We start from the raw sequence: 27,733 nt of genomic DNA, 5'->3' as shown, positions 1-27,733 counted from the left end.
CTGTTTTCCCCTAATATATAATTGACATTATCGTGAATTAATGTCACAGTGACAAGAACAAAAATAGTACAAAAAGGCCATACTATTAAAAGCAAAATAATGCGAATTAGGCCACTGAAAAAAATAAAGTAGTAGTAAAGTAAAGTACTAGCGAAAAGCAGAATATTACAAGAGAAAAAACATAATATTGTAGGGAAAATGTTATACGAAAAGATTGTCATAGTTTGAGAAAAAACACACTGTCATGAGAATAACTTTAAATTGTTATATTAAGTGAAAAAGCAAAAAAAAACAACATTGTAATTTATCAGAAAAAGGCACAATATTACAACAGAAACAAGGGCAATGTTCATCAGAATAGGGCCCAAGCAATGAGGACAAAGAAGGAATGTTAAAAGAATAATGTTACAATGTTACAAGAAAAAGATGTAATACTAAAAGACAATAACGTGTTGAGAGAAAGGCATTTTACATGAATCGACATTATGTTACAAAGAAAAAGGTGTAATATTATGAGAAAAAAAGCAAATGTTAGACATTTTTGAGAAAAAAGAGTTTTGAGAAAAAAGCTTAACATATTTGTTGTTATGATAAAAGGTTATAATGTATTTGAGAAATAATGTTTCAATGAAAAGGTGTATTATCCCTCCCAAAAATCATAGAGAAATGTGGTGTAGTATTAGAAAAGAATTGTTAAAAAGTGAGAAATATCAATTTTTTCAATATAATAAGTTATGTAAAGTAAAGTTCCAATGACTTTAAAATGCACATCAGACAGTACCAGGAAGTTTTGCTGATATGTAGCCCGTCTAAGAAATTTTCATCAGTAAAAAGGCCAGTGCTTCACAAACTACATTATGACCTGCATTTGTGAAAAACAGCGTGCATGTTCCTGTAGGAGTCTCATTATAATCACTGGACTCTTTGATAAAGGACTGACACCTCAGCACTCCCACATCATCTCTGACCTGAACTGTTGGACCAGGCAGGCGCTGTGATTACAGACAGCGGCAATCAGGCACCAGTGCCGTCTCTTTTATGACTGGCGAGGTTTCATAACATCTTCTACGGTAAGTGGGGGAAATGTCAAAGTGACATGACCGGGACAAACATTCTCTCAAGAAAGAGGCAACTGTGTCTTTTTGACTGGTGAAATTATTAATTTTAATCAAAAGAGTGTTCTATTTGTAATCATTAAACCAAACCATACAGGCTTCATATCAGAACCAACCTATTATTATAGTAAGAATGCTGAACACAACACCATCAATAAAAATATCAAAAAATAGTCTCCCCTTGATTGCAATATCCTTTTCCACCAGAGGGGCAATAGCGAGTCATAAACGGCATATGACTGCAGTACGTTGAATGAATACTGTATAGGCAAGCTTATCCAGAGGATATTCATTTTTAAACATTTTAGAATTGTCATCTCTGTTCTTTACATGAGTTACATCCATCTGCTATGCCACTTATCCTAACTTGGGTCGCAGGGGTAGGCTGGAGCCTATCCCAACTGTCTTTGGGCGAGAGCTGGGGTATAACCTGGACTGGTCGCCAGCCAATCACAGGGCACATATAGACAAACAACCATTCACACTCACATTCATACCTATGGACAATTTGGATTCGCCATTGAACCTAACATGCATGTTTTTGGAATGTGGGGGGAAGAAAACCCACGCACAGATGCCCAAGCGGAGATTCAAACCCAGGTCTTCCCGACCTGCCGACTGTGTGGCCAACATGCAAACCACTTGTCCACCATGTGGCCCAGAAGAGATCATATCTAGTGCTAAGCCATAAAAGCATCCACAAGGTGGCAGAAGTGCATTTTATAAGAGCTTGGCATGCATCTTTCCCATATATTCAAACACTCGATGCAAGCAGATAGTTGAAAAGCACAGCGGCGTGTAGCATGCAAAAGGTTATGCATTGAAGGGAAATTTTAACGCATTACGTTATTATTGAAATATACCCTTTCACAAAAAGCAGTTTCTACTCCCTTTTTTGTTGCAAACTGATATTTTCCTGAAACCTACCTAATGCATGTTCAATATTGATTACTAAAGAACAGAAGAGGGTAGAAACCAACTTTTTAGTTTAGTTTAGATAGTTTAATCCTTCTTTTGGTAGATACCATATTAATATATAGCACAACAACACAACATTCTTTGGGCCTTGATAATCAGTCAAAATTGGTTCTGAGAGGAATGGTTGTTTGTCTATATGTGCCCTGTGATTGACTGGCGACCAGTCCAGGGTGCACCCTGCCTCTCACCTATCCCAGCTGTCTCCAGCACGTCTGCGACCGTTGTGAGGATAAGTGGTAGAAAATGAATGAATGACATGTATATTCCAGGCAGAAGTAGTTTTAAAACAATTTTTTTTATATGCAATACTTTTACTGCAGTTTTTGTGAAGCTTTTTTTCCATTTGGGTAGAAAATTGAATTGATGGAATTTAACATTTTAATTGAGAAAAGATAACATCATAAGTGCCGCTGCGCAGCGGGTGAGTGGTTCGCTCGGAGACACGAGTTCAATTCCACCCTTGGCCATCTCTTTGTGGAGTTTGCATCTCCTCCCCGTGCATGCGTGGGTTTTCTCCGGGTACTCCGGTTTCCTCCCACATTCCAAAAACATGCTAGGTTAATTGGCGACTCCAAATTGTCCATAGGTATGAATGTGAGTGTGAATGGTTGTTTGTCTATATGTGCCCTGTGATTGGCTGGCAACCAGTCCAGGGTGTACCCCGCCTCTCGCCCGAAGACAGCTGGGATAGGCTCCAGCACCCCCGTGACCCTTGTGAGGTTAAGCGGTAGAAAATGAATGAATGAACATCATTGTTGCAATAGTGAAATACAATGCCCACTATAAGTAGGGACCAGTACAGTGGTCTTATTGGATGTTTATAATATGTAACTACAAAAAACAGATATATTTTGTTTTATGACTGCCTTCTACTGTTTTGTGTGTACACAACAGGCAGACAACGTTTACACATAAAGCACTTAAGTTTTACTTATGATTACATAATTTTTTTTCCTGATGTCCTCATGCCCTCTCTTTAAAATGAACTTTATTACCATCCAGCTGTTACAACACTAAAAGTCACAAGGCTGGGTACTAACATGGAGCTGATGGATGCATTAAATGCACTCTCACCTCCCTCCCGGTGGGAAACAATGGCCGGAAAGAGTGCAGAGAGCAACGGAGGATACAAGAGTCAGGATGTTTGAAAGGCGACATGGAGAAACCATCTCCACAAACACACACACTGACTGACACTTTCGACACAACAACAACTGAGGGTCTGTTCAGCAGCAGTGTGCTTGTGCATGTCGCTGCAAGACGCTGACAGGCGACAACAAATCTCAGATTTAGACTCTGACACATTATAAGAGTCATTAAGACTTCTCGGATTTTGCAGCTAGAGTAGGTGAGTAATGGCTTCTTTCTAAAAGTGAGGTCAACCCTCCTCCCGTTGGGTGTTACCAAGGTTCACTGGTCTGTTTTGTCTTGTTGAATGGAACCAAACAGAGGAAGGAAGATGTTGGTATAGGAAGTAAAGTTGCATTCACACTTGAAGGTGGTATTCCAAAAATAAAAAATGGGGGTTCAACTCACGTTCACATTGGTATTTTCGTCATGAAACCAAAGGCTGCACAGTAAAGAACATATGTAGTAAACATATGAGTAAGGACAGCTTTTGTGTCATATTATGTGACAAAAGTCAAGATTGCAAGCTAAAATGTTGTGTGCTGGGATTATTTTTATATAGGAGAGTTCACAAAAAGCATGTGTAATATACTGAGTATTTTCCCTTACATATTATTTCTGCATGCTTTTTTGATCCCAGTTTTTAGCCTGTGTACTGTTCACATTTGAGCTCAAGTGAACCCTACCACACCAGAGTTCACTTGCAAAGGGACTGAGCCCCACCTCTCAAGCAGTAACGGTCCTCTTATTTGGTGCATGACAATATGAACGCACCCTGAGCGTAACATGTGAACTCACTTCATTGTCTTCAATTCCCATCCTTGAATCTAGCAAAAATGCAAAACAACATGCACGTGAAGGCCAACATCTGCAGGGTTGTTTACCAAGGCTGGAAGTACCTGTGCTTCCCTGCCAATAACAACACACAAGAAGCAGACTAAACAAGTGTGTCTATGTGTACTCACCCAGTGTCGTGGGCTTCCTTCTGGGGAGCGAGCCTGATATCTTTGCAGGGCGACCCCTCCATCGCCCTCCAGCAGCAGGGTGCAGTCCAAGTCGGGGTAGTGGTGGCTGGGGGCTGGAGGCCAAGGCAAGATGGTGGCCAGAGGGTAGTGGGAGATCATGCTGGTCATCTGGATGACAGTTCAACGCATGCCTGGAAGTCAGATACGGACAGGAGCTATTCCCACAATAGAACTGATCCTCTGTGTTTCTGGCTCCCTTCTGCTGGAAGTCAGTATAGGCAACACTACTCAAGCACATGAGTGATTAACACTCTGTTGTCTCTCCGTTTTTCCCTCCCTCACCATTCATCCCAGTCAGATGAGGAAGGGAGGGGAGGAGCCTTCACGTGGTGGACCTCCCCTCTCCCCCCTCCCCCCTCAGCTCAAGACCCACGACCCACACACAAAAACCAGGGAGGAAATTTAAACACAGGAAAGCTGAGATAGACAAGAGGATGTTGTGGCAGAGCTTCTAAGAATTGACAACAATGAGGCACTTTTTCCATGCTGGATTTTTGTACACTCACGGGACACTTCATTGGGTACACCAAACCAGTTGAATGACACTTTAAATCGTCAGTTCCACAGTCAAGCCATCATAAATCATTTCGTAACTTTGCACGTATTGTTTTAAGTAACAATTTCACATACAAGTGTAAAAATAAGTTAACCACACTCTATTAAAACCTTCTTTGATGTTTATTGATAGCATTAAACATATTGCTGCTGTATGTAAAATAGATCATTATACTTTACACCAACTTATCAATTTAACGCCTTGATTCAGTTAACCACGCGGTCCCCTATAGTTACCGGATGTGTGGTCTATAAAAGCAAATAACCGATGAAACTGCATTAGCTGCAGCTGCAGGGAAACTTGTGGTGTTTTTGTTTTTTAATTTGAATTGTACTTAAAGTAGTATAAAGTACTGCACATTCCATGTGTTCTGTATTGATGCTGGTTTTGCTGTGGTAATTATGACAATCTATTGTGAATTTGAGTTCAAATTGGTGAATGTATATGGCATTCAATTAGTTAAATGAGTAGTCTGTTCCACTTGTATATCACAAAAGTCAGTCAGAATATTTTTCCTTGATCTTCTTCATTCTCTTTCGGCTTTTCCCTTTGCCACAGCAAATCAATCTTCTCTCTCCAACCCTGTCTTCTGCATCTGTCTCTCTCACACCAACTACCCTCATGTCCTCCTTAACTACATCCACAAACTTCTTCTTTGGTCTTCCTTTACGCCTCCTACCTGGCAGCTCTAAATGCAGCATCCTTCTACCAATATATTCACTATCTTTCCTCTGGACATGTCCCAACCATCTCAGTCTGGCCTCTCTGACTTTATCTCCAAGGTCTCTAACATGTAATGTCCCTCTGATGTACTCCTTCCTGATCCTATCCATCCTGGTCACTCCCAATGAGAACCTCAGCATCCATCTCTGCTAACTCCAGATCTGCGTCTTTTCCTCAGTGACACTAGACCAAACGACATGGCTGGTCTCACCACAGTTTTGTATACCTTTCCTTTCATTTTAGCTGATAAATGGAACTGGAAAAAATTCTGGAAACACTGGAAAAATGCAATAAAAAAATGGAATGAAAGTTTTTTTGTAAAGCCTTTTTACAAAATGAAAAATATATATATCTAAAGATCAAAGTGGCTCCCCGCATCCTTTGATTTTTCTGTATTCGGTCCTCTGTGGAAAAGGTTTGGACACCCCTGGTTTAGAACTGCTCTGCCTCATTCAGAGAGCCGTTCATGAAATTTTGACTTAGTCAGGAAGCCGAATAAGTCGAGTGAAAATATTAGAAAACAGGTCTCAGAGAGATGCAGTGAACAATAATAAACACAGTATTAAATGAATACCAAACAGAAGTAAGCATTATTATCTTTACAAAGGCAGAATTGTATCAGCATACACAGTAATGAGTTTGCCTTGTCTTTAGATGATTTATTACTTCTTTCAACAAGGCGCATGCACCTCAACAATAACAAGTGACAGTGTGCAAAGGTCAAACCATCAGGAATATGATCAATGTGTAACATTTTTTGCTGAAACAAGATTCTTAGGGCTATGTTGTGACCGGTCATGTGTAAAACCCTGCTGCTGTTGTGAGGAGGATTATTATACAGAAGCTGGCAGCTCACTGAAACACATAAAAGCATGTGCATTCAGCTTTTTAAACTGTTACCCACAGTCAGACTTTGCATCCTGTTTTTTTTTTTTTTTGAGTAAATAAACAACCCACACAGCAGAGCAGCATGAGTTGCCCGGCATGAACATGCTGTGGCATCAACTTGTGTTCCATTGCAGCCATGACTCACAACTTGACTCAGCCACAGTGACAAAATTCTTCGGGAAGCTGAATGCAATGTTTCTAAGTATATAGTGAGTGACTCACAGCAAGAGCACTTAAGAAACATATCAATCATTAAAATGCCTCTGCAATGGGAACTGATAGTTTGATGTGTCTGAGGAGAAAAAAAATCACTGAATAAGAGAGAGAGCCTGACAGACTTCTACTGAAGTGGTATCCTTCCTCTACTTCCTGTGCCAGCAACTCAAAAATATCACATAGCAGACATTGCCAGACATCCTGGTGTCATCTAACGACATAAGGACAGAAAATGAATGTATGATTGACCAGTAAATCGTGCAGAATGTTATTCAAATAATTAACACTGACTGGACACTGCATTCGGTACAGCTGCCAAATGTGATGGCCTTTTTCTGTTAAAAAGTGAATAGTGACACACCAAAATTCTTGATTTAATCTTGTGAAATGATTAAAGGGACTCACATGTATTTCACTCCTCATGCCATGCCGCTTCGTCATCCTTTTCCGTCGCCATTCCGCTGTACTGTAGTGTTTTTGTATATTTGTTAAAACATATTGCTTGTGTCGTCGTATTTTCCCAGGTGCCTCTGATGGTGCAGAACATTTCATCAACATTGTGGGTCACACAGCACTTCAGAGTCACACTGCTAGGGATCATAAATGTAAATTCGGCAAACCGAACGCATTCCGTACTGCACAGGAACGCATTGATGATATTGATTGACGATGGTCTACAGTTCCTTAGCCAATCAGGATGTGAAATATAATGCATGGGTTCTCCCGTAGCCAATCAGGACGCCAACTATACACATACGCACTAAAACAAATTCTGTGAAACAGTGAGTCTGCAAAAGGCAAATCATGGTGCAGCAAAGGAACACTGTATTATTATATTACTAATACTGATTTGGTGGCACAGCGGTCTAGTGGTTAGCGCGCAGACCTCACAGCTAGGAGACCAGGGTTCAATTCCACCCTCGGGCATCTCTGTGTGGAGTTTGCATGTTCTCCCCGTGCATGCGTGGGTTTTCTCCGAGTTCTCCGGTTTCCTCCCACATTCCAAAAACATGCTAGGTTAATTGGTGACTCCAAAATGTCCATAGGTATGAATGTGAGTGTGAATGGTTGTTTGTCTATATGTGCCCTGTGATTGGCTGGCGACAAGTCCAGGGTGTACCCCGCCTCTCGCCCGAAGACAGCAGGGATAGGCTCCAGCACCCCCGCGACCCTCGTGAGGAAAAAGCGGTAGAAAATGAATGAATGAATGAATAATACTGATTTGGCAGAGTTTAGCTTCTAACGTTAGTTACTGTATTATTGACTGTATAGCCTGTAACCACACAATGACTCCAAATTGTGGTCTGCTTTCTTGAGAGTGCGTTTGTGTATGTGCACACACCAGACATTTATGTGTAAACAAGACAGCAGTGAGTGACAACCATTGTTGTATTAGGGTCAGACAAAAATGTCTTCAAAGTTTAACCTTGGGTTGTGACAAATAAAAACAATTGTTTGTTAAATTAAAACAATAAAAATACAGTGAAATGATACAAATATTTGTTCAAGTTACATATACTTCTACTTGAGTCTGGAACAGTTGCCTGTGTTAAAAAAAAAGTAACCTCTAATAAATTAGTGTATATTGTTTGGTAAAAATAGGTAATGCAACTATTTTAATAAATGGTCGTGTTGTCAATAAATTGCATTTATTTAAACATTTTAGTACTTACTGCATTTGAGCTGCTTGGTGAGGGAAGTACTACCTCATACTTGCCGAACTTTTAAGGCAGGGAGCATGGTCCCGTGCTTTTGAATTATTTTTATTATCGTATTCATACAATGTTCACTACACTCCATCTTATTTTTCTCTCGCGGGCTAAAATAAAGTACATCCCTTCCGGGATCACGTGCTCTATTTGGTGCACTTGTATTAGCCGTCCGGGTGAAATGGTGCCTTTAAAGCGGCTTACAAAAATGTTTGAAGTCTTTCGTCCAAAATTAGGGAGGAATGTAGGTGGTAAAGTGAGTGGAGAGAGGGCATTTAAAAAATGGCAGCGCCTCTGACTGCATGAACACTACGAACAGTATTTGAACAGCCATGTTTGTATAATATAAAGTCTAGACTACCATCTGCTGGTTCAAACAGGAACACATACAACAGTCAATACCAAACTTCAATAGAGAGGTATTCATATTGCAATTATGGTGTGTTATTCAAAATATACATATAATAATGTGCACTAAAACCTTAATAAATTGGGAATACCAAAGGCTTGTATGAAAATACACTTTTAAAATGGGGTTTGGGATATGTACTTACAACTATTAGCCAGCAGATGTCAGTACAATGCTTCAAAACCTATCGGGTCCTGCGACGACTCATTTCAAAGCAAGACTTTTACTGCCTGCAATTAAAAAGTAAAATGAAATCTCTTCTCGACGCTTCTCTTTGCTTCCCAACTTAACAATATTTCTTTCTTACCTTAAACCCCAGGACCCCATCATTTGCTCTGTCAGGTCTTCCTGCTTACAGGAAGTGTAAAACAGTCAGCAGTATCTCACAGTTGGTGGTCCTCTAACATAAAAAACCTCAAATTCATTAGGAGGCTGCTTGTTGCTTTCAAGTGTGTTGTTTTAAGTATTGTTTTTATACCACCAGCATGTTGTGTAACTCTACCGGAGGCCTCTGAAAGCTGCTGAGACACGACTCATCAGCAGGTCATGGGAGCAACCGCAGTGTGTTTGTGCTGTGTGGATAAACATAAATATACTTTGACTTAATACTAAATAAATAATGATGTTCTGTGGAACTGCTTAAAAAAAGATGGCAGTCAAAATACGTATTTGAAACAAAAAATAGTTTAGGTCTGTTGTACTGTAAATGTTTATTATTTTTGTCATTTTTGAAATAATAATATAGCAATTATTATATTAATAATAATACAATAAGATATACCTGTACAAGTTAGCAAATATTTTTAAATGTTTTTTTATTGTTATTATTAATTTACTTTATTTCTAATAGTTGAATAATACCTGACTTACAATAGAGTTTCATACTCTTACAATAATAGTTAAATAGTAAAACATTAACTATTGTGAAAAGAAAGTAGGCCAATTAAAAAAAACTTTACAACTATTTAAAAAAAACAGCGCCAGTACAAATTTGGGACACATTTTTAAATTCAAAAGCGTGATAAGGTCTGAAAAGTTTTGACATGAGGAAGTTTTATTGGTTCAACAGCACAAAGGAAGGATACAAACAGAGAAAGGGCCAGTGTGTTTGTTGACAAAATTAATGTTACAGTTTCCATCATTTAAGTAGCCTGTTTTATCAAGGATGTGTGAGGGATGTGTAACTGTCAGGACCAGCCTGCAGTGCGTGGCAAGAAAGGGCTGTACTTGATGTGTGTGTGTGTATTTGCAAACATAAACACTTTACTTTTTGGTCCAGACCAGAGTACTGAACCACAAGCATCCTTGAACACGTCTTTGATTCCATGGCTATTTAATCCAAAGCATTATCTTTTAAATATGAGGAACAACAGAAGTCTGATTTGTGAGTTTCTATAGCCACACACACTAAGGCTGCTAACTGTCGTCCACATAATGTTGGGAATAAATTAAGGCACTTCCTCCTATGTACATGTGTACAGTATCTCTGCTTCAAGTGTCTTTTCAAGTGTGCCCGTGCACAGTCTGCTTTCTCTTTTGATCAGAGTTCATCCCGTGACGCCCTCGCCGCAGGTGGTGGCGAGTCCCCTGTGACGCTGTTCTGGGCTACAGTACGTATGCGACCCTGCTGGGCGGTCTTGCGGGCATTCTGCCGGTCCCAGTCGGTGGCCACGGCCTCATCATCCCAGATGGTGGAGGTCTCGGTGTCGCTGATGTAGCCCGGCTCCCCGGTATAGTGGGTGGGGTAGATAAGCAGCGGCTCCACTGAGAAAGCCTTCAGGTTTCTGGGATTGAAGTGGGACATGTACTCCACACTGACAAAACGGACAAGAAAAAGTACTAAGTTAGTCAAAGATCCTCTGAATGTAAGGAGGGCTTTGCTGTTTTTTAACATCTGTTGCAAAAACACTAAAACACCTGGACAAGGGCAGCCGGCTGGTTTTAAAAACCTGGAAACACACAAGTCAAAAATCCTCTACACTGTATGACAGGAGTGCTCTGCTGTTTTTAAGGATCCACTGCAAAAACCCTAGCCAAAAATCCTCTATATGACAGGAGTGTTCTGCTGTTTTTAAGAATCTACAGCAAAAGCACTAGTCAAAGATCGTCTACATGACAGGAGCATTATGCTGTTTCTAAGAATCTGCTGCAAAAACATGAAGCAAAGATCTTGACAAGGCCAATCTGCTGTTTTTAACAACCTACTGCGACAACGCTAGTCGAAGATTCTCTATATTACAGGAGTGATCTGCTGTTTTTGAGAACCCCCTGTACAAATCCTCGTCAAAGATCCCCTATTAGACAGGAGTGTTTGCTGTTTTTAATGACCTACTGCAAAAAGGCTACCCAAAGATCCTGTAAATAACAGAAGTGCTCTTCTGTTTTTAAGGACCGGTAGCAACATTGCTAAGGTGGGTCTCCACCCACTGAACGGAAAACTTTCAGGCAAAATGATTAAAAAACACACACACACACACAAAGACCACAAATTGTACGTACATGCATACCAATTTTGGAAGTAAGGGCTATTATATTATTGAAAAAATAATATACAGTAAAAAAGCCCAATTTTGTTTTGGCAAACACAAACAGCAAAACTTTTGTTTAAAACTCCTTGAACGCATCATAGTTGTGTTCTCAGACATTGCACAGATAATACAATTTGTTCCCAATGTTGATACTGATTGGGAAAGCGTAAAGGTAAGATTTGATGACATTATTGTGTGTTATTGTGCATATTTTTCACATCATACACCAATGTTATAATCTTCTGATTAAAACTAAAATTCTCTGAACATAGAGACACACAAAAACAGAAGACACTTTTAGACAAGGTGGAGTAAGAACAGACAAATATTTACTGAGGACTACAAATAGACATGTGCAGGTGCAGTATCATGCATGTAATCATCTTTTCTTCCTTCCACTATTTTTTGGGGGGCATTTTTCGCAGCATTACCCCCATCTTTTCTCTCACACACACACAGTGCTCACATTGTTCTTCAGGCTGCACGTTGCCTTGCAGAGGGTGCACAATGCCTCTTTTTATGACCTATGGAGGATATGGACGTTGTGCCCTCTCCCTCTCCTTGCCTCCTCTCTCATGTCCACTACCTTTCATGCATGTCTTTCTCATTTTGACAGGACTCTCCTCAACAAACCTTTGACTTTGTGTCACTTCCTCCTCCCCCCTTTCCTCTTTATGAGGAATGTGGGCCAGCAAGGCTCTTCCTGCTGCTTGGAGAAGGGGACAGGATTCCCATTGATAGCAGCATGGATGTGGGGGTGGGGTTAGGATGGATGGACGTTGCGTGTGTGTGTGTGTGTGTGTTACCATGTAAATACACAGAGATGTGTGTCCAGTGTTCCTTGTATAGATTACTACATAAATACACTGTGCGCGTATTCAACATTCATCCATTCAACAGTGAGAGAAATGGAAATTTAGCATATTGTTTTAGATATAGGGTTAAATCCAACATTGCTCAGATTCTGGACACATTTTCACTTTCAGTGAGTGTAAATTGTGATATTAATTAAAAAAATATATATGCTATTTTCTTTAATACAAGTTTAGCAACATATCAAGGAACATATCACAGATCCTTGATGATAGTGTTTTTCAGTACGTCCTTAAAAGCAGCAGCACACTCCTGTTATACAAGATCTTACACCAGCATTTTTGCAGCAGATTCCCCAAAACAGCAGAATGTTCCTATCAATGGGGAATCTTTGACCAGTGTTTTTGCAGTTAAAAACACTGTCACATATACTTTGATATTTGACTATTTTGCAGCGACTTCCTAAAAACAGCACCTGTCATGTACTCGAATTGTTTGTAGTGCATCCTTAAAAACAAGGAAACACAACTTAATACAGTACACCATAGCATCCATTCATCCATTTTCTATACCGCTTTTCCTCACTAGGGTTGCGGGGCTTACTGGAGCCTATCCCAGCTGTCTTTGGGCGAGAGGCTTACACCCTGGACTGGTCGGCAGCCAATCACAGGGCACATATAGACAAACAACCATTCACACTCACATTCATACCTATGGCATATCATGGCAATTCCTAGATGCCATGAATGATGATGCCTCCCAGTGGCTCTATGAGGGATGGTATCACTTTTAAGGTGTGTCATAATTGATTACTAAAACAAAATAACCAACTAACTTGGGGTGTTTGTTGAACATGACGGGCAGAAACTCATCGACGGGCAGCATCCTGGAGAAAGGATCTGCAGCCAGGAGCTTCCTGGCTCCTTGCAGCGACAGCACGTAGCCCAGTGTCCAGTATGAGTAGTCGGCCACCACCAGGTTGTTGACGCCGTCCACCGAGCGCTCTGGCTGCTGCACCTGCATGCGTTTACGCCCCACATAGCTGAGGAAGACGAATTAAGAAAATTAGACCCCTAGTCACACACCACATTACGCCTGAAGAATAATACTGTATTATCACAAATATAAGACGATACTTTTCACCCAGTTCAAGTCTCAAAGACAGAACATCTTATTTGGGACCTAGAAATTTATACATTCAACTTAGAAGGTGTTGTTTTAGAAAATGTTATTTTTCCAAAGAGTAAGTAACGTGCGAGATGTGATTTTCTTCTCGGAATAAGCCTTTTTTTTTTTTGTCTTAAAAGTCATCTAATATTTAGGTCAACAGGGTAATAACTATTGACTGCAATCCCATCAGGAATAGACAAGAAAAATAATTATTTGACAATTTTGAATCGTCTTATATTCGGAAATGTAAGTCTCTACATACCTGCAAACCACTAGGTGGTGCCAAAACTTTGTGTAAAAAATATTTTCCCAAAAACTGGTCTTGAAAAAGAGGGGCCGTCTTATATTTAAAGTTGTCTAATAGTCACGTACAAAACTAAAGACTGCAATCCCCTGAATAAAGACATGAGTACAATGAGTGATGGCGAAGTCCTTAGATGACTAGAGTCGTCTTATATTTGTGGGCTTGAGATTTGTATATACAAACCAGAAGGCACCAAAATATTATCTTTGTTTGTCTTTGATTTTGTCTTAAAAACAAAAAAACAGGGCTGTCGTCCTATATTCAGACTCATTGTATATTGACGTAATAACTAGAGATTGTGATTTCTTCAGAAAAACCAAGTCAGAGAAATTTTTAAATATAAATATATAAATAAAATTTAAATATTCTTACATGAGGTCCCAGTCCATCTGGGCTTTGTCTACGTCATCCATGATGGCCTGTAGCCGCCGCTTAAAACGGGGTTCAAACCTCACGTCGTCCTCTAAAACAAGAACTTTCTGCAGGCCACGCTCCACCACCTGGAGATCCAAAAAAACCCAACACCGTCCTGTTTTTGTCTCATCTTGACAAGACACGCCAAACAGTGGTAAATGCTCTTAATAATCAACATGCTTTGACAGGTTATAGCTTCAAGGTGCTAAAGGAGCTGTGACAACCACCTGTCTCCATATGGAGTGATGGCTGAGGAAGCAGCCGATCTCGCCTCTGGTCAGGACCCGGCCTGAGTATGGGTCCTTGTAGCCCGGCATCATTTCTATTCCGAGCGCCTGCAGCTGGGATGTGTTCAGAGCTCTGAGAGAGGGCGATAAGAAGTCAGTGTTCGCTCTAAAAACTCTTAGTCAGCTACAGCAAGTTACCGCATGTCGTTATGAAAGGCTGCCAGGTTGGGGAAGAGGGATTAGGACTTTCTCAGCAGGATTAAAGTGAGTACAGGGCAAAGGAAGTGAAGTCAAACTGGGGGTTTGGTTAGGAAAGTGAGACAAAACAAAACCTTTCCATTACTGCGCATTGTAAGGGTATTTCCTTTGGCTAAATTGTACTTTATAATGCTGCAATACAGCCCTGCATATACACACAATGCAAGCCGAGGTAAGATTACTTCACTTACACACGATGCTAGCATTTGTCTGTCCAATCATACACAGACAAAAAAGTATTTCCACTCAAATACACACAAGACATTGAAAAGGTGAAACGTTTGAGATAATATTGTAGACCTACTTGCCGTCCACTGCATCTGTCAGCGTAGTGTTCAGGCCCAGTGAGGTCAATGTTTTCATCATTCGGCTTCTTCTGTCCAGCCTACGCTTCAGGTTTATCAGGAACACCTAAAAATAAACCGCTTACATATGTCATGAGACAGGAAGAAAAAAAAGGCAAAACAGGAAGGCTAAGACATGAAGACATTAGGACTAAGACTATAGAATGATTCGTGAAGAGAAGTTCAATTAATTTAAGGTAACTGGGGAGACAGAGCCTTCTCCATTGCTGCCCCCACCCTCTGGAACTCTTTTGCCCCATTCACTCCGTGCTTGCCCTGACCTTCCCACCTTCAAAAAACAACTCAAAACACACCTCTTTAAATCTGTTTTTAATGTCTAACATTTTTATATCTGACTGTTGTGCCCCGCCCCGTTGTTACTCATGTTTTAACTGTGTATTAACCAATGAATGTTGTATTTTGGTGGCACGGCGGTCTAGTGGTTAGCGCGCAGACCTCACAGCTAGGAGACCAGGGTTCAATTCCACCCCCGGCCATCTCTGTGTGGAGTTTGCATGTTCTCCCCGTGCATGCGTGGGTTTTCTCCGGGTACTCCGGTTTCCTCCCACATTCCAAAAACATGCTAGGTTAATTGGCGACTCCAAATTGTCCATAGGTATGAATGTGAGTGTGAATGGTTGTTTGTCTATATGTGCCCTGTGATTGGCTGGCCACCAGTCCAGGGTGTACCCCGCCTCTGGCCCGAAGACAGCTGGGATAGGCTCCAGCACCCGCCGCGAAAAAGCGGTAGAAAATGAATGAATGTTGTATTTTGGTGTGTCTTCTATTCTGTCTACTTGCTTTATTCAATTTCATTCTTTTGTAAAGTGTCTGAGTATTTTGAAAAGCGCTCTACAAATAAAATGTATTATTATTATTATTATAACTCACATTATTCAAGCCCATGGTGTCCTGTGGTAATGTCGGCAAGTACAGGTGCTCAGAAGGCTCAATATCGTGGTCAACTGTAGAAAGATAGAAAACGGTTCAACAAGATCATTACACACAAAAAACTAGGATCGAAAGCCAGTAGGTGGAAAAGAAAGGATTGGATAATTCAGCCAAGGATGGCTGACAGGATGCAATCAGAGACGCTACTGGAGGTCAAGGGGAACAGGCCGGCGAGGCAAAGTGAGGCATGACAGATTGCTGGAAAGCATTTGTGTTCATATATTGCCGAGTGTGTGTGTGTTAGTGAGCGCTCACTTAAGGCCTCCGTGATGGTGTGTATAAAACTCTCTCGCTCGTCCTCAACATTCTGCTGTGGCTTAAGGGGGACAGGAAGGAAGCCATAGTGCTCTCTGTTGCACACAAACATCTGCACACCTAGAAGAAACACAAACACACATATTTTGGCTTGGATCAGGAAATAAAACTAATATAGTCCTCACACAATAAAAGGAGGTCACTGTTGCTCTTCCTGATGTCAAATGTGTTTGCATCTCTGCTACAAATCTGCTAGTTTGCCGCGAGCTTCAAACTGACCGGCTTGACGTGCCGAGAATGCAAAAACCATGATGTCATCAAAGGACCAGCTGTAGTCTGGGTGAGGAGGGTAGAAGGCCAAATCCCTGCTGGCCTGGCGACGCAGGTCCAATAGGAACGTGCTGTGCACCATGGGAACCGGGTAACAGCCCAGTCGCTTCCACTCCCTGATTGGCTGGTAGTCGGGAGTTCGCTTGTAGTAACCCTATAAGAGAGAATAGTTTTTGGCATGAGAGAAGAAAAGTATGGCTGAATGAATGCAAAGTAATGTACCTGGGGGGTCATGCCACACCAGAAGTTGGAGTACAGAGAGCGGGACTCCAACATAGGGGCAACCAGGGTCAGGTTCTCAGCAATGAGAAGGTTGAGAACACGAGGGTTGGTCAGGAGGTTGTCGCTGTCAACAAACTATACACAATGCAATCTATAGCAATTATTTTCTTGAATGCACACTGTATAATAACCATGGCTGACTATGGGCCCTGTAAATATTACCAGTATGAAGTCAGCCCATCGTTCCCTGGCAGTCTTAAGCGCTGCTTGTCTCAGCTTCATCACATGGTTAAACCTGGATGGAGGCCAGTGCTTTGGACCCCACTCATCTGTGTAGGACCTTGACAGAAACCAATCTCAGCATCATTCATTTATTCACTGATAGATTCATACAATTATCCACTCATAATCAATAGGACTGACTTGGGCTCATCCATTGGCCGCCACTCCACATAATGGTAGAGACGCTGGGCCTTCTTCAGCCACTCTCTCAACATGGATGTAGTATTGTCCACATTGTGGTCACTTGCTGCCCTGGAATAGCAAAAGTACAAAGTGATCTTTGGACTACGACGCTGAATGCATCAAAGTATTGGAAGCCATTAAACAACACAACCAATGTTGTAATCACAGTAATGAGCAAAGCGCTCAGCTAGCATTAATAAGAATAGGTGGTGAATCTTGCTTGTGGGTCATGTTTTATTGGGTGGACGACTTTCCGAGGGCCATAATCCAAGTTTGTTGACATAAATAAATCTTTATCATCACTTTATATACAACAAATGCTGGTGTGATGTTTTCACCCTGTGGGGGTCACCAAATTTGTCATTTCTGTCTTGAAATGAAAACGTTTCAGAAACCCAGCACAGCTAGTTAACTAAAACTAAACTAACCTTTGCTGTAATCTAATTTAATATTGCATTTTTTTACTCCATTTTTTGTTCCGTAACACCTCCATTCCACACTTGTGCATAGCAAGAGTCACCAATAAGGCCCCACTGTCTCCTGCATTGTTTTGGTTATCACATCATGCAACTATCTGTCCATCCACATGCAAACAGACACAAATGCTTTCAAGACCCTGCCAACAGGAAGGGAAATATTTTGTCTGCGTCCGTTTGAGGGGCACATTTGTGAGGTCAGAGGTCACTGATGTAGAAACCTATTACAGCATACTCTGCGTTGTGGGTAGGTAAGGCCTTAGGACACACATGTTGACCATATTTGAAGACCAAAAAAGGGGGGCAGGGGACCTAACAAAAACACACTAGGGAGCAAAATAATGAGGCTGCAGTTTACTGTAAAAACATATAAAACGACAGTGAATGAGGGCGCTGAGATTGATCCTCCAGTTTGGCAAAATACATCACATTTCTTTCAATATGCACATTTTGAAGCCACAAAATTCAAACCGAGACATGGCGAGGGAAGTCAGTATTGACGTTCTGTTTTTGTGCTTCTCATCTTCATGAAGTCTCGCACATCCACAAAAGCAGCAGGAAAGCTATGTCATGTCACGTTAGTCATGGAAAGTCACTGTGTACTCGTAGAGAATACAGGGGGCAGGGCCATGGGAGGGGCCCGCATGCATGCGTGCATACAAGGAGGGTGTGCATGAAGAAAACACAAGAGAAGTGAGTAACCTTAACTCTGAGTGTATTGTCCTCGGTTGCTTTTTGTCATTGAAAACCACCATTTTAGAAAAACTTAGGTTAGCATGCATCCTCTATCTATCTCTCAGTCTAATTAGCTGACAAGCTGTCAATTTTTAGCTACATGAGTACACATGCGTTATTTCCATTTTTCTGCCAACTTTCCCGCCTAGTAACAAATTAACCTAAAGATGAGCGTGTCATTTTGCCTTGTGGGCTTGCAGCAACATCATTTATGTGGCGTCCTGATGTGAGGTTTCATCGCTTGAAGAGGCAGCATTAAATATGTGTAAATATGTGCACATCTACTCATTACTACAGCTTCAAGTATACAATAAAATAACAACCGGCCATCAAGCGGCGGCAGCTTCCTCTTTTATGACTGATAACACACGTACATGCGCATGCTTGCCCGCACATGCTTTTCATTTTAACAAGCAAACCCAAAGACTGTACACACACACACACACACACACTTGCAAATAAGCGGGTTGCATTTGTGCAACATCAAAAGCTGACCCCTATTTTTTCGATTAACCACATTTTTCCGATATATCTTCTTTTAATTATACTGGATGTGTTTCGCATTAAATATTCTTTGGTTAAAAAAAGGTGTGCAAGAACTGATGATGGAGACACTTATCTTTATGGATGAGTGCATATGTCAAGTAGATGCCAAGGTACCCCAAACAGGTTTTTTTTTTGCACACTAAATTTGCTGTGACCATTTTGCATGCATGATATTTCTATATGTCAGTATATGATACTAAAGGTTGACAGACGACCAGTCCACGATGTACCCTGCCTCTCACCCAAAGTCATCTGGGATAGGCTCCAGCATACCACTGCAAGTGGAAAAGAAAATGGATGGATGACAATAAAGGCATCCTGATCCTGTTCAAGATTTAGTCCAAAACTTTGGAGAGAGGAATATTACAGCAAGCAGTGGAAAAGTCCACTTACAAAATGAGTGCATGTGTGTGTTTTTGAGTATGTGTGCACACTTTCAGGTAAGAATTTCAAAGGGCATCAAAAAGAGAGAAAAGCAGAGGGCAGCCGTCACAGAGAGTTACTGGCGGCAGCTGCTTTGCAGTAATATTACATGTTTGTAAGTGTGAGTAACATGCCGCAAACTAGTAAAGAGTGTGGGCGCCTCACTAATTGCTATCTCCTGTGAGTCTTTAAGTGTCTTATATCCCAGACTTCACAAAAGTCCCCGAATCATCTACTACTACTACTACTACGAGATGTATGATGAGTTAAAGCTACACCATGTAACAACGGTAACCTGAAACAGCAGCTTGATGGTACATTGGTTTGTAATAGGATGACTAATGCACATCTGTCATAGCCGTGGCTAATACTGGTGGACCAGCCAGGGCACTGCTCATGCTCACTGACTGCGTTGTATTCATTAAATGCCCATCACTTAAGTAAGGCAATAGTTTGATGCAGTCTCCTATTTTTTTTTTTTTACACTGCCCTACATCACTACTTTATGTCTGTCCTAACTTTATTCAACTTTCCTGACTTTCTGGCTTATTTGTAGCTGCTTTGTTTCTATTGCGCAAGGTGGAAGTTATCATGAATTACTGGCAGGAGGAGTGATAGCATTAATTATAAAAAAAAGTAGTTTTTGTGTCGGTGTGTGATGGAGCAATCATACTGGGGAAACAGTGCGCTTTGTTTTTGTGGATTTTTTCGAGTCTATTCATTTCATCATGCAAGGTGGAGGTTATCATTAATACCTGGCAGAAGGACCAATTATATTCATTATCAAACATTTTCGGTTTGTGTGCGCATGTGACTGTCTGTGCAATCATACGGTGGGGTTTGACTTTGTGCAACTGACCAAACGATCATACGACTTTTCAAGTTTAAAGTTAAATTTGTGGAATTGCATAAGATGGCAGTTATCATTAATAACTGGTTAGTGGAGCAATCACATTAATGATACCATATGTGATGTACATTGCGCATTACATTCTTGTGTAACCGTGACAATAACATCACATTATGGCTCATCATGCTATAGTCAAGTAGCCATTATAGCACCGCTTCATCCCTCTCCTTCCTACCTGGCGGCGTTAATTGTAGCAGGAGTGTGTCAGATAACAGTGGGTGCTGTGCGGTGTGAAGGAAATCATCTGAAGGCTGACATCTGGCTTTTTACACACAGACATGTGTCTAAGATGAGTCCATTTAGGTAAACACGTGTCTGAAAGAACCCTGTGGGCTAGCGCCTGTTGATTCAACAAACCATCTCATAACACTACTAATAATGATGGCATGTAATTAACGTAGAAGAATGCCCCTTTGAGACCTGGGCAGCCTGAGGACCCCTTTTATAAGATGAGGCTAGTGAGTGCAGTAGAGCTAGTAGAGGCAGAAAAAAGAAAAAAAGAACGAAAAATTCCTCATGGGTCTCAGCGTCAACAAAAGTCCACTCGCACTCAAGTGTGACATTCAGTATTCATATTCAAGGTTATTAGGAGGCAGGAGTCTTTGACCAAACTGGACTAGAAATCTCCTGAGGTTGTCCAGTTCAAGCAAAAAAAGACTTTGCAACTTATTTTGAGATATTCTTATTATTTCTACTGACTAAGACAGGCAGACTCATTTTATCTGAGAGGAGACTGAGGGCAGCAAAAACATAGACCACTACATCAAAGTGTGGAGATCATATCCTGAGTGAAAATGACATAATATGCATCACCAATGAGCCACCAAGAGTCCTTCCTATGATATCTGCTCAGTAAAGACAGAAGGTCTGATTTTATCCAAGAGGAGATTGAGGGCAAGTGCTCGCTTTGTTTTGAAGTTTGCATGTTCTCCCTGTGCATGCCTGGGTTCACCCCGTTTACTCTGGCTTACTCCATCCATCTCTATGCTGCTTATCCTCATTCGGGTCACGGGGATATGCTGGAGCCTGCTCTGGCTTACTCCCAAATTCCCAAAATATGCATGTTAGGTCAATAGGAGACTCTAAATAGTCCACAGGTGTGAATGTGAGTGTGAACGGTTGCTAATAGTGCACCCAGTCCAGGGTGTGCGTAAAGACAGCTGGGATAAGCTCCATACCCCGCCACCCTCGAAAGGACAAGACTGAGGGCAGCAGAAAATACAGATAGCTGCAGCAAAGTGTCAACTTTGAGCGACAATTGCAAATTAACTTCTTTTTACACTTATGCAACAATAATTCTGTTTTTTAATGAATGTTGACCACCTCTGTATTGTTGCCAACAAAGAGCATTTAAACAAGAATAGATTGTTCAGAAGAACAAACCAATGTGAACAACACATCTAATCAAGTTCAGGAATCAGATCATCTGTTGTCTTTGTTTACACCACTCCATCCAATAAATGCAAATAAAACTTTCCCATCAATGTGTACTCTCCTTAAGGGTCTGTTGGCAGAAACTAGTAACAAGAGGCCGATTATGCTCTGAAGCCACATAATGATTCAGTTACTGCACTGGGATTTAAAAACAAACATTTCAAGATGAGGTGGACTGTTAGCATTAGCATAAATCACCAATGTTCAAACAGTGTCCAAACTACAGAACAAATTGGGGAAATTTACCCTAAATTTACTGACTGATATTTTTATTATTATTTTTCCTCTTGTTCTTCTTTGTATTGCAAACTAATATGACTTCAGCATCTCTGCTAGTTGCAAGCAAGTCGTGCAAACCACAAAATGTGATTAATCAAGACCTGGCTCAATGTTATTATTCCCATCCCTCCCTCTGTCAATTGAATTTGTAGCATATAATGTACAGTGAAGTTCTACCAATTACTGTCTTACTATAAAAAAGTGCTAATTTTCAGTACAGTACAGTAATCGCTCCTTTATTGCAGTTAATTGATTCCAGACCTGATTGTGATAAGTACATTTATTTTTGACAAATCAAATATTTTCATAGTTAGAGCGTATAAAACCTGTTTACAACTTTTTCAAAAGCATCATTAGAAACCTCTACACATGAAATAACACCCCTATAGTCATATAGTACACCGGTACTAACCAATATAGCAGACAATCAGAGATAAATAAGCTATCTAAAAGATAAATAAGACCCGATGTGTTCCCGATGTGGAGGACTGTAAGTTCAGAGTAGAGTTTCAACTTGGGATCCTGTGTTATTATTGTGATTATTATTATTGATTATTGTGTCTGTTGTGAGATAATTCAAATCTGCATTAAAAGCCTGTTGTTCTGGCTATCAAGTCTGATGCTTATGTGCCTCAACCAAACATTACAGGAACCTTACACCTTAATGACATACTGTGACCTGTGCACAATACCACATATCGTTCACAACACCCCTTAATCAAATTTCTGAATGCCTTATATTTTTGTATTATAGTTTATTTCAACATTTTTATGCTTAAATTAGGCAAAAAATGACAAGATACGATTGTCCAAAGTTTCTAACTTGCAACAGGGGTTTATCTAGAGAGATCCAGGGCCACAGGCAAATCCTAAAAAAAACACCTAAAACATCTAACACTCAAGCCTGCAGGGTGTGATTCCACAGGTGCTGGCAGTTACTCTGCATATGCACAAGCTCTAGTCCGCTCAGGGTCAGACGGACTAAGCAGAACACTGAATGGAAAACAGACATGGATGCCAGAGGAGCACAACCGTGTGTATATTTGTGCAAATGTTTCCAAACACACATGCATATAGCCAACTCCAAGGAGTAAGACTGTGATGTAACAGATAATTACACATACCCCAGCGATTTACTGACAAAGAGTCACAAAATACGAAATGAAGGTATGCTGTCGGACATCTCCTCTCTCTGTGCCTTGTGTGTCTGGAAGCAACACACCTGGCATGAAGGAACATACGGGAAATTTCTAAGCCATTAGTCAGATGGAATTAAATAATTACACATCTGCTCTGTAAATAACAATGACGAAAAAACAGGCAAAGGCTGTCAAAGTTGTATGAATCTCTCCAGAGGTGGAAAAAAAGGATGTGCGTTAAGTAATAGAGATGGACTTATGCTCATTTGAACAGGAAGACATAAACATTAGCAACATTAGCATGTCAGCTATAGTGTCTATTCGCTGAAGGTAAACAAAATGATCAAACTTCCAGCTCCCACATCCGTAGTCGGCTGACAGAGAGTTGGCAGAACACCAGACTGTGTTTTAAGATGTGAAGAGAAGCCTTCTGTTTATTCATTTTCCCCCATAAGATGTCCGGTAACGGGATACATTGTGGTCATCTACAATTTCCAATGTAGTTTTATTCTAACTACACACATCTGGCTTGCATGTTTGTTGGTTGTGTGTAATTGTTTTCATTCCCTGGGAGTGTTCCATATGTGATGATGTGCTGTGTGTGTGAACCATCTAAAGTCTGGGCTTGAATGCAAATCCATCTGAAATGAAGGATTGATGCAGCTGTTTAAGCAGCAGGCTGGAGTAAAAGCTGTTTTAAAATATATATATTTTAAGGGCCTGGTTGTCATTTAGAGACATTGCAGGTCTGTCGCTTCGTGATTAGGTTTCTATACACAAGGATAATATAAGGCAGCTGCAACGTGTCAATCTGCACCAAGGCTTTTAGATCTTGTCGGTTTGGTTTCTGGAGCCATGGATCATTTATAATATTTTTTCTACCTCAGATAGCTTATATGGATGCACTCAACAATGAAATTAAACATTATTTACTTTATGACATCAGTGAGGTTACTAACGTCAGACACAAATACTGTCCTCATTAAAACCCTTCGCAGCATATTTATGTTACAATCATGCTGATTAATAATAATAAACATACTGTTAAATGAGCACTTCTTTAGTATCAATCAACTAAGCATTCATATCTCCATCCAACTACAGGTTGGTTAGCTAGGTAATTAGATAAAGTAGCTACGTAGCTACCTTTCCAGAGGTCATTTGGTTAGCTCCACAGCTAGCTCGTTAGCAGGATTAGCACAAAACTATAAAATTCAATTCTCCATTATATCACACTAATATAGACACTTTAAGTTATTTTCACATTAGTAATTGAATCTTTTGCTATTTCAGTCTCAATATTTAATGCCCTCCCCCGCAGTAGAATGGAAAATGGTATAGTCTTAGCGGTATACTTCCTCCATGACCCAGAAAGTAGAGCTTGCTAGCATAAAGATGGGCGAATAAGAACAAATAAGGCCTTTTTTGTTGTGTTACCATTCATGTTAACATTTCAACCCTGGAGGAATTCATCTCTTCTATTGACTGGTAAGGCCTACTGAAATATATCCCTCAGGGTATGCATAGAATTCAGACAAAGCAGCCATGTTGAGGTCTTTCTTGTCATGTGACACCACATAATACCAAAAGGAAGCAGTATTGAGACTTTTGAATGACAGAAAAGCACATTTAAACAGTGGTCTATGACATAATGCTTTCCCACCTCTCAGAATGTGGGCCAAGCTTGAGTGACACAGAGGAAAAGCTTTATTTTTCTGCCCAATTCATGATTAAAATTTAAGCAAGATATTAGCCACTGCAAACTAAAGAACCACAATAATAAATAGTGCAGTGTGCGTCCTTAGTCTCTACTCCTCACATAGTCTCTCTTTATTTGGACACCTCTCCTCTCATTCTTTTAACAGCATCATGAGAGGGCTTTCTCACTGCTCTGTCACTTTTTTCACTTTTTTTGTTGAAGAAGCAGAGAGAAATACGCAGACGGAACCACATCCTCAAGCTGGAAGGTTGCGCTCGGATAAGATGATGACAAGAACCAAAAATTGGCAGAAACTCAAAATACTGAGTGATAGGCTCGTGTTTGACTCGACAGCTAAGTAATTAATGATAGTGGCTGTCACCATGAAGCATGAAGGTTGATTTAAGAGAGAAAGACACAATATAATGTATTAATAATGTATAATGTATAAGAATATTTTAAAGAAGTGTGCAAAATCTAACAAAAACAGGGCAATATGGCATCAGATATTTTTTGAATCAGAATATTTCTTAAATTTATTATCTTTATCTTTTTCCTTGTGCGTGATGGATTTTCTCCGGGGACTCCGGGTTTCCTCCCACATTCCAAAAACATGCATGTTCGGTTAATTGGCAACTCCAAATTGTCCATAGGTATGAACTTGAGCGTGAAAGGTTGTTTGTCTATATGTGCCCTGTGATTGGCTGGTGACCAGTTTAGGGTATACCCCACCTCTCACCCAAAGTCAGCTGGGATAGGCTCCAGCATACCCCCTAACTTCAGATTGGCTGGTAGGAATCACAGGGTTCTATCATCAATCAATTTTCTCTGCCACTTATTCTTATTAGGGTCCCGGCGGTATGCTGGAGCCTATCCCAGTTGTCTTAGTGCGAGAGGTGAGGTAAGCCCTGGACTGGTCGCCAGCCAATCACAGGGCACATATAGACAAACAACCATTCACACTCACATTCATACCTATGGACTATTTGGAGTCGCCAATTAACCTAGCATGTTTTTGGAATGTGGAAACCGGAGTACCCGGAGAAAACCCATGCAATGGGAAAACATGCAAACTCCACACAGAGAATCGAACCCAGATCTTCCCGATCTCTTGACTGTGTGGTCAACATGCTTACCCACATGGTTCTACTGCCTTTAAATATGGTTTAAATGCCTTATAGAGCACTACTATAACAATTGTGTTTATTTGTGTGATTGCAGACTGCATTTCGGCTCCCTACAACCACAATAATAAACATATACGACAAAAATGAGCATCATTATCCATAAAAACAAGCATATTTTTGATGCATTGTGCAGGTGTACTTAGTGGCCATCCCATTGAACTCCGATGTAAGCTGCACACATTTTTTACACGCATGACTTCCCAGAAACTTCCACCCCCACTTTAGTCTGCTGTCAAAGCAACTTAACGTCTCCTTTCAACTTGCCCTCACCTGCATGCACCATCCGTTATGTTTTTATACTGTCTATTCATACACACACCATGCACACATGAGAGTTACCTGCACAACCATGTTCACACTCGAGACGTGATTATTGGCTTTAATAATTGCACTTTCATCCCCACAAGTCCACTTGGGTTCACTGCATGGGTTCACTCAAGCTGACATGTTCCGACTATCATGCACTATCGCTTCTCTCACCAGATGGCGATGCGCTCCTTGGGGTAGTCCAGCCTCTCGATGCAGCCCAGGTAGTGCGGTAAGCTGTGCGCCGCGTTCCGAGCCACGATGGCAATGAGAACCTTGGGCTTGAGCAAAGGGGACTCGGCCGTGGCAGGCTCCTGCTGCACCAGCGTCACCAGCTCGGACTCCACGCCAGGCCTCGCAGCGGCCAGAAGCGCGCACAGCACGGCCCACGGAGCCCGCATCTCGTCCTGGACCTGAATCCCACGATTCGAACTTGAGTGTGGAGTGGATGGTGAGTGAGCCCAACACACGGTGGGGAGGGGGGACGACAAGCAGGAAGGTAGTGGGGAGGGGCGGGTTAGGGGTTTGACCACGCCTACACCTTGGTTTTCTATGTACCTGCAAAAACCTTTTTGTTCTCTTGAATTTGCTTTAATTGATTTCATTCTTTCAGGACGTTACTTTGGAGCAACACTATTAGTCACCCCAGCACATTTGAATGAGATGTAATATCATAATAGAATAATATTCTAGTGCACTATTCAACTACACTGGGGGGTGTATATATGATAAATACTAATATAATATTTTGAGACATTGGTCAAAAGGCTCCAGTAAGTAGAGAAAAACACGTGTGCTGTGATTTATACCACAATATGTACATGAAACGACTGTAGTAACCCATCTTTTTTTTAATGATAGAGCTAAGATGCACACCGAATGTGCAACATGGAGCTTTGTTTATTTGAACTGGAAGCTCTGCTAGTCAGGATAATGTTTTTCCTCCTTGCTGAGGTAATGAGACTTTTCTGCCATGTTGTTGGATGCTCTTAGTCACCACACAGGAGACTGGCTCAGCTCCTTCCAGTGCTTGGCCAGACACCGAAACAATTCTAGAAATGTTGACGGGATGGATGCCCTTTAACACATGCATGTGCATAAACAAAGTTCACAGGTCGCAGGATGCATGCAAACATTAATGTGTTAGAATAGCCTCACTCTGCTGGCCCACGGTCACTCCATGAGCACATTTTCATGGTCTGAGCAGCTCCGACTGGAAACGGCGGCACGTCTGCTCTGTAATTTTGGTCAGTCGCCTGTCGACATGCAGCTGTAGATCTTCTGTGGATGACTGGCAGCGTGTCATTTCTCAGTTACACTCACTGGCATTACAGTGAAAAGCTATAGTTTGAAGCACATAATATGCAGAACGTCCCCCGTTAACGCCAAAAACTGGTTGCCATTGCAGACTACAACCAATAAACATATACCAGTATCACTCAAAACTGCATCATTATCTGTGCAAAGGCGGCATTGGTGTCTCATCGGATTGTACAAGTGTAACAGCAGACACACACCAGCATGTTACACATGGCTGTCACAGGCTCAGTATGTTTTAAGTTTTCATTTGT

At 41.0% G+C, this 27,733-nt stretch overlaps 2 protein-coding genes across 3 annotated transcripts in view; both read right to left on the bottom strand.

The window, feature by feature from the left end:
* Positions 1-8,433, bottom strand: part of rgl1 (ral guanine nucleotide dissociation stimulator-like 1) — a 30,908-nt gene extending 22,475 nt beyond the window's left edge. Inside the window, exons 1-2 of one of the 2 annotated variants that reach the window (XM_058073696.1) lie at positions 8,303-8,433; positions 4,187-4,377 (exon numbers count right to left, since the gene is read on the bottom strand). In XM_058073696.1, coding sequence (XP_057929679.1) covers positions 4,187-4,354 — 168 coding nt within the window. In that variant the 5' untranslated portion in view covers positions 4,355-4,377; positions 8,303-8,433. Of the gene's footprint in view, positions 1-4,186; positions 4,503-8,302 lie in introns of those variants that run through there. The other variant, XM_058073695.1, reaches the window with a different exon arrangement.
* Positions 8,434-9,780: 1,347 nt separating this feature from the next.
* Positions 9,781-26,612, bottom strand: colgalt2b (collagen beta(1-O)galactosyltransferase 2b). Its single transcript, XM_058073106.1, has 12 exons — positions 26,337-26,612; positions 16,987-17,097; positions 16,786-16,903; positions 16,564-16,698; positions 16,291-16,495; positions 16,012-16,131; positions 15,697-15,770; positions 14,766-14,872; positions 14,204-14,336; positions 13,935-14,062; positions 12,924-13,130; positions 9,781-10,561 (listed from the first exon to the last, which is right to left on the bottom strand). The coding sequence occupies exons 1-12, from the start codon at positions 26,561-26,563 to the stop codon at positions 10,288-10,290; spliced, it is 1,839 nt and encodes a 612-aa protein (XP_057929089.1). The 5' UTR covers positions 26,564-26,612; the 3' UTR covers positions 9,781-10,287.
* Positions 26,613-27,733: the final 1,121 nt, after the last annotated feature.

This window comes from Doryrhamphus excisus, chromosome 5 (assembly GCF_030265055.1).
Source record: "Doryrhamphus excisus isolate RoL2022-K1 chromosome 5, RoL_Dexc_1.0, whole genome shotgun sequence".
NCBI classification, from domain to species: Eukaryota; Metazoa; Chordata; class Actinopteri; order Syngnathiformes; family Syngnathidae; genus Doryrhamphus; species Doryrhamphus excisus.
Note: the sequence above shows the minus strand (reverse complement) of the source record. Positions and strands in the feature narration are given on the sequence as shown.

Bases quoted from the DNA above. Each gene is read 5' to 3' on its own strand.
- colgalt2b (XM_058073106.1), bottom strand. From the start codon at position 26,563: ATGCGGGCTCCGTGGGCCGTGCTGTGCGCGCTTCTGGCCGCTGCGAGG. The intron at 13,131-13,934 runs GTAAGAATATTT...CGTCTTCCTCAG, and splicing joins CAGATGGACTGGGACCTCAT to CTATGTGGGGCGTAAACGCA. The intron at 10,562-12,923 runs GTTAGTTGGTTA...CCGTTTTGTCAG, and splicing joins ATGTTCAACAAACACCCCAA to TGTGGAGTACATGTCCCACT.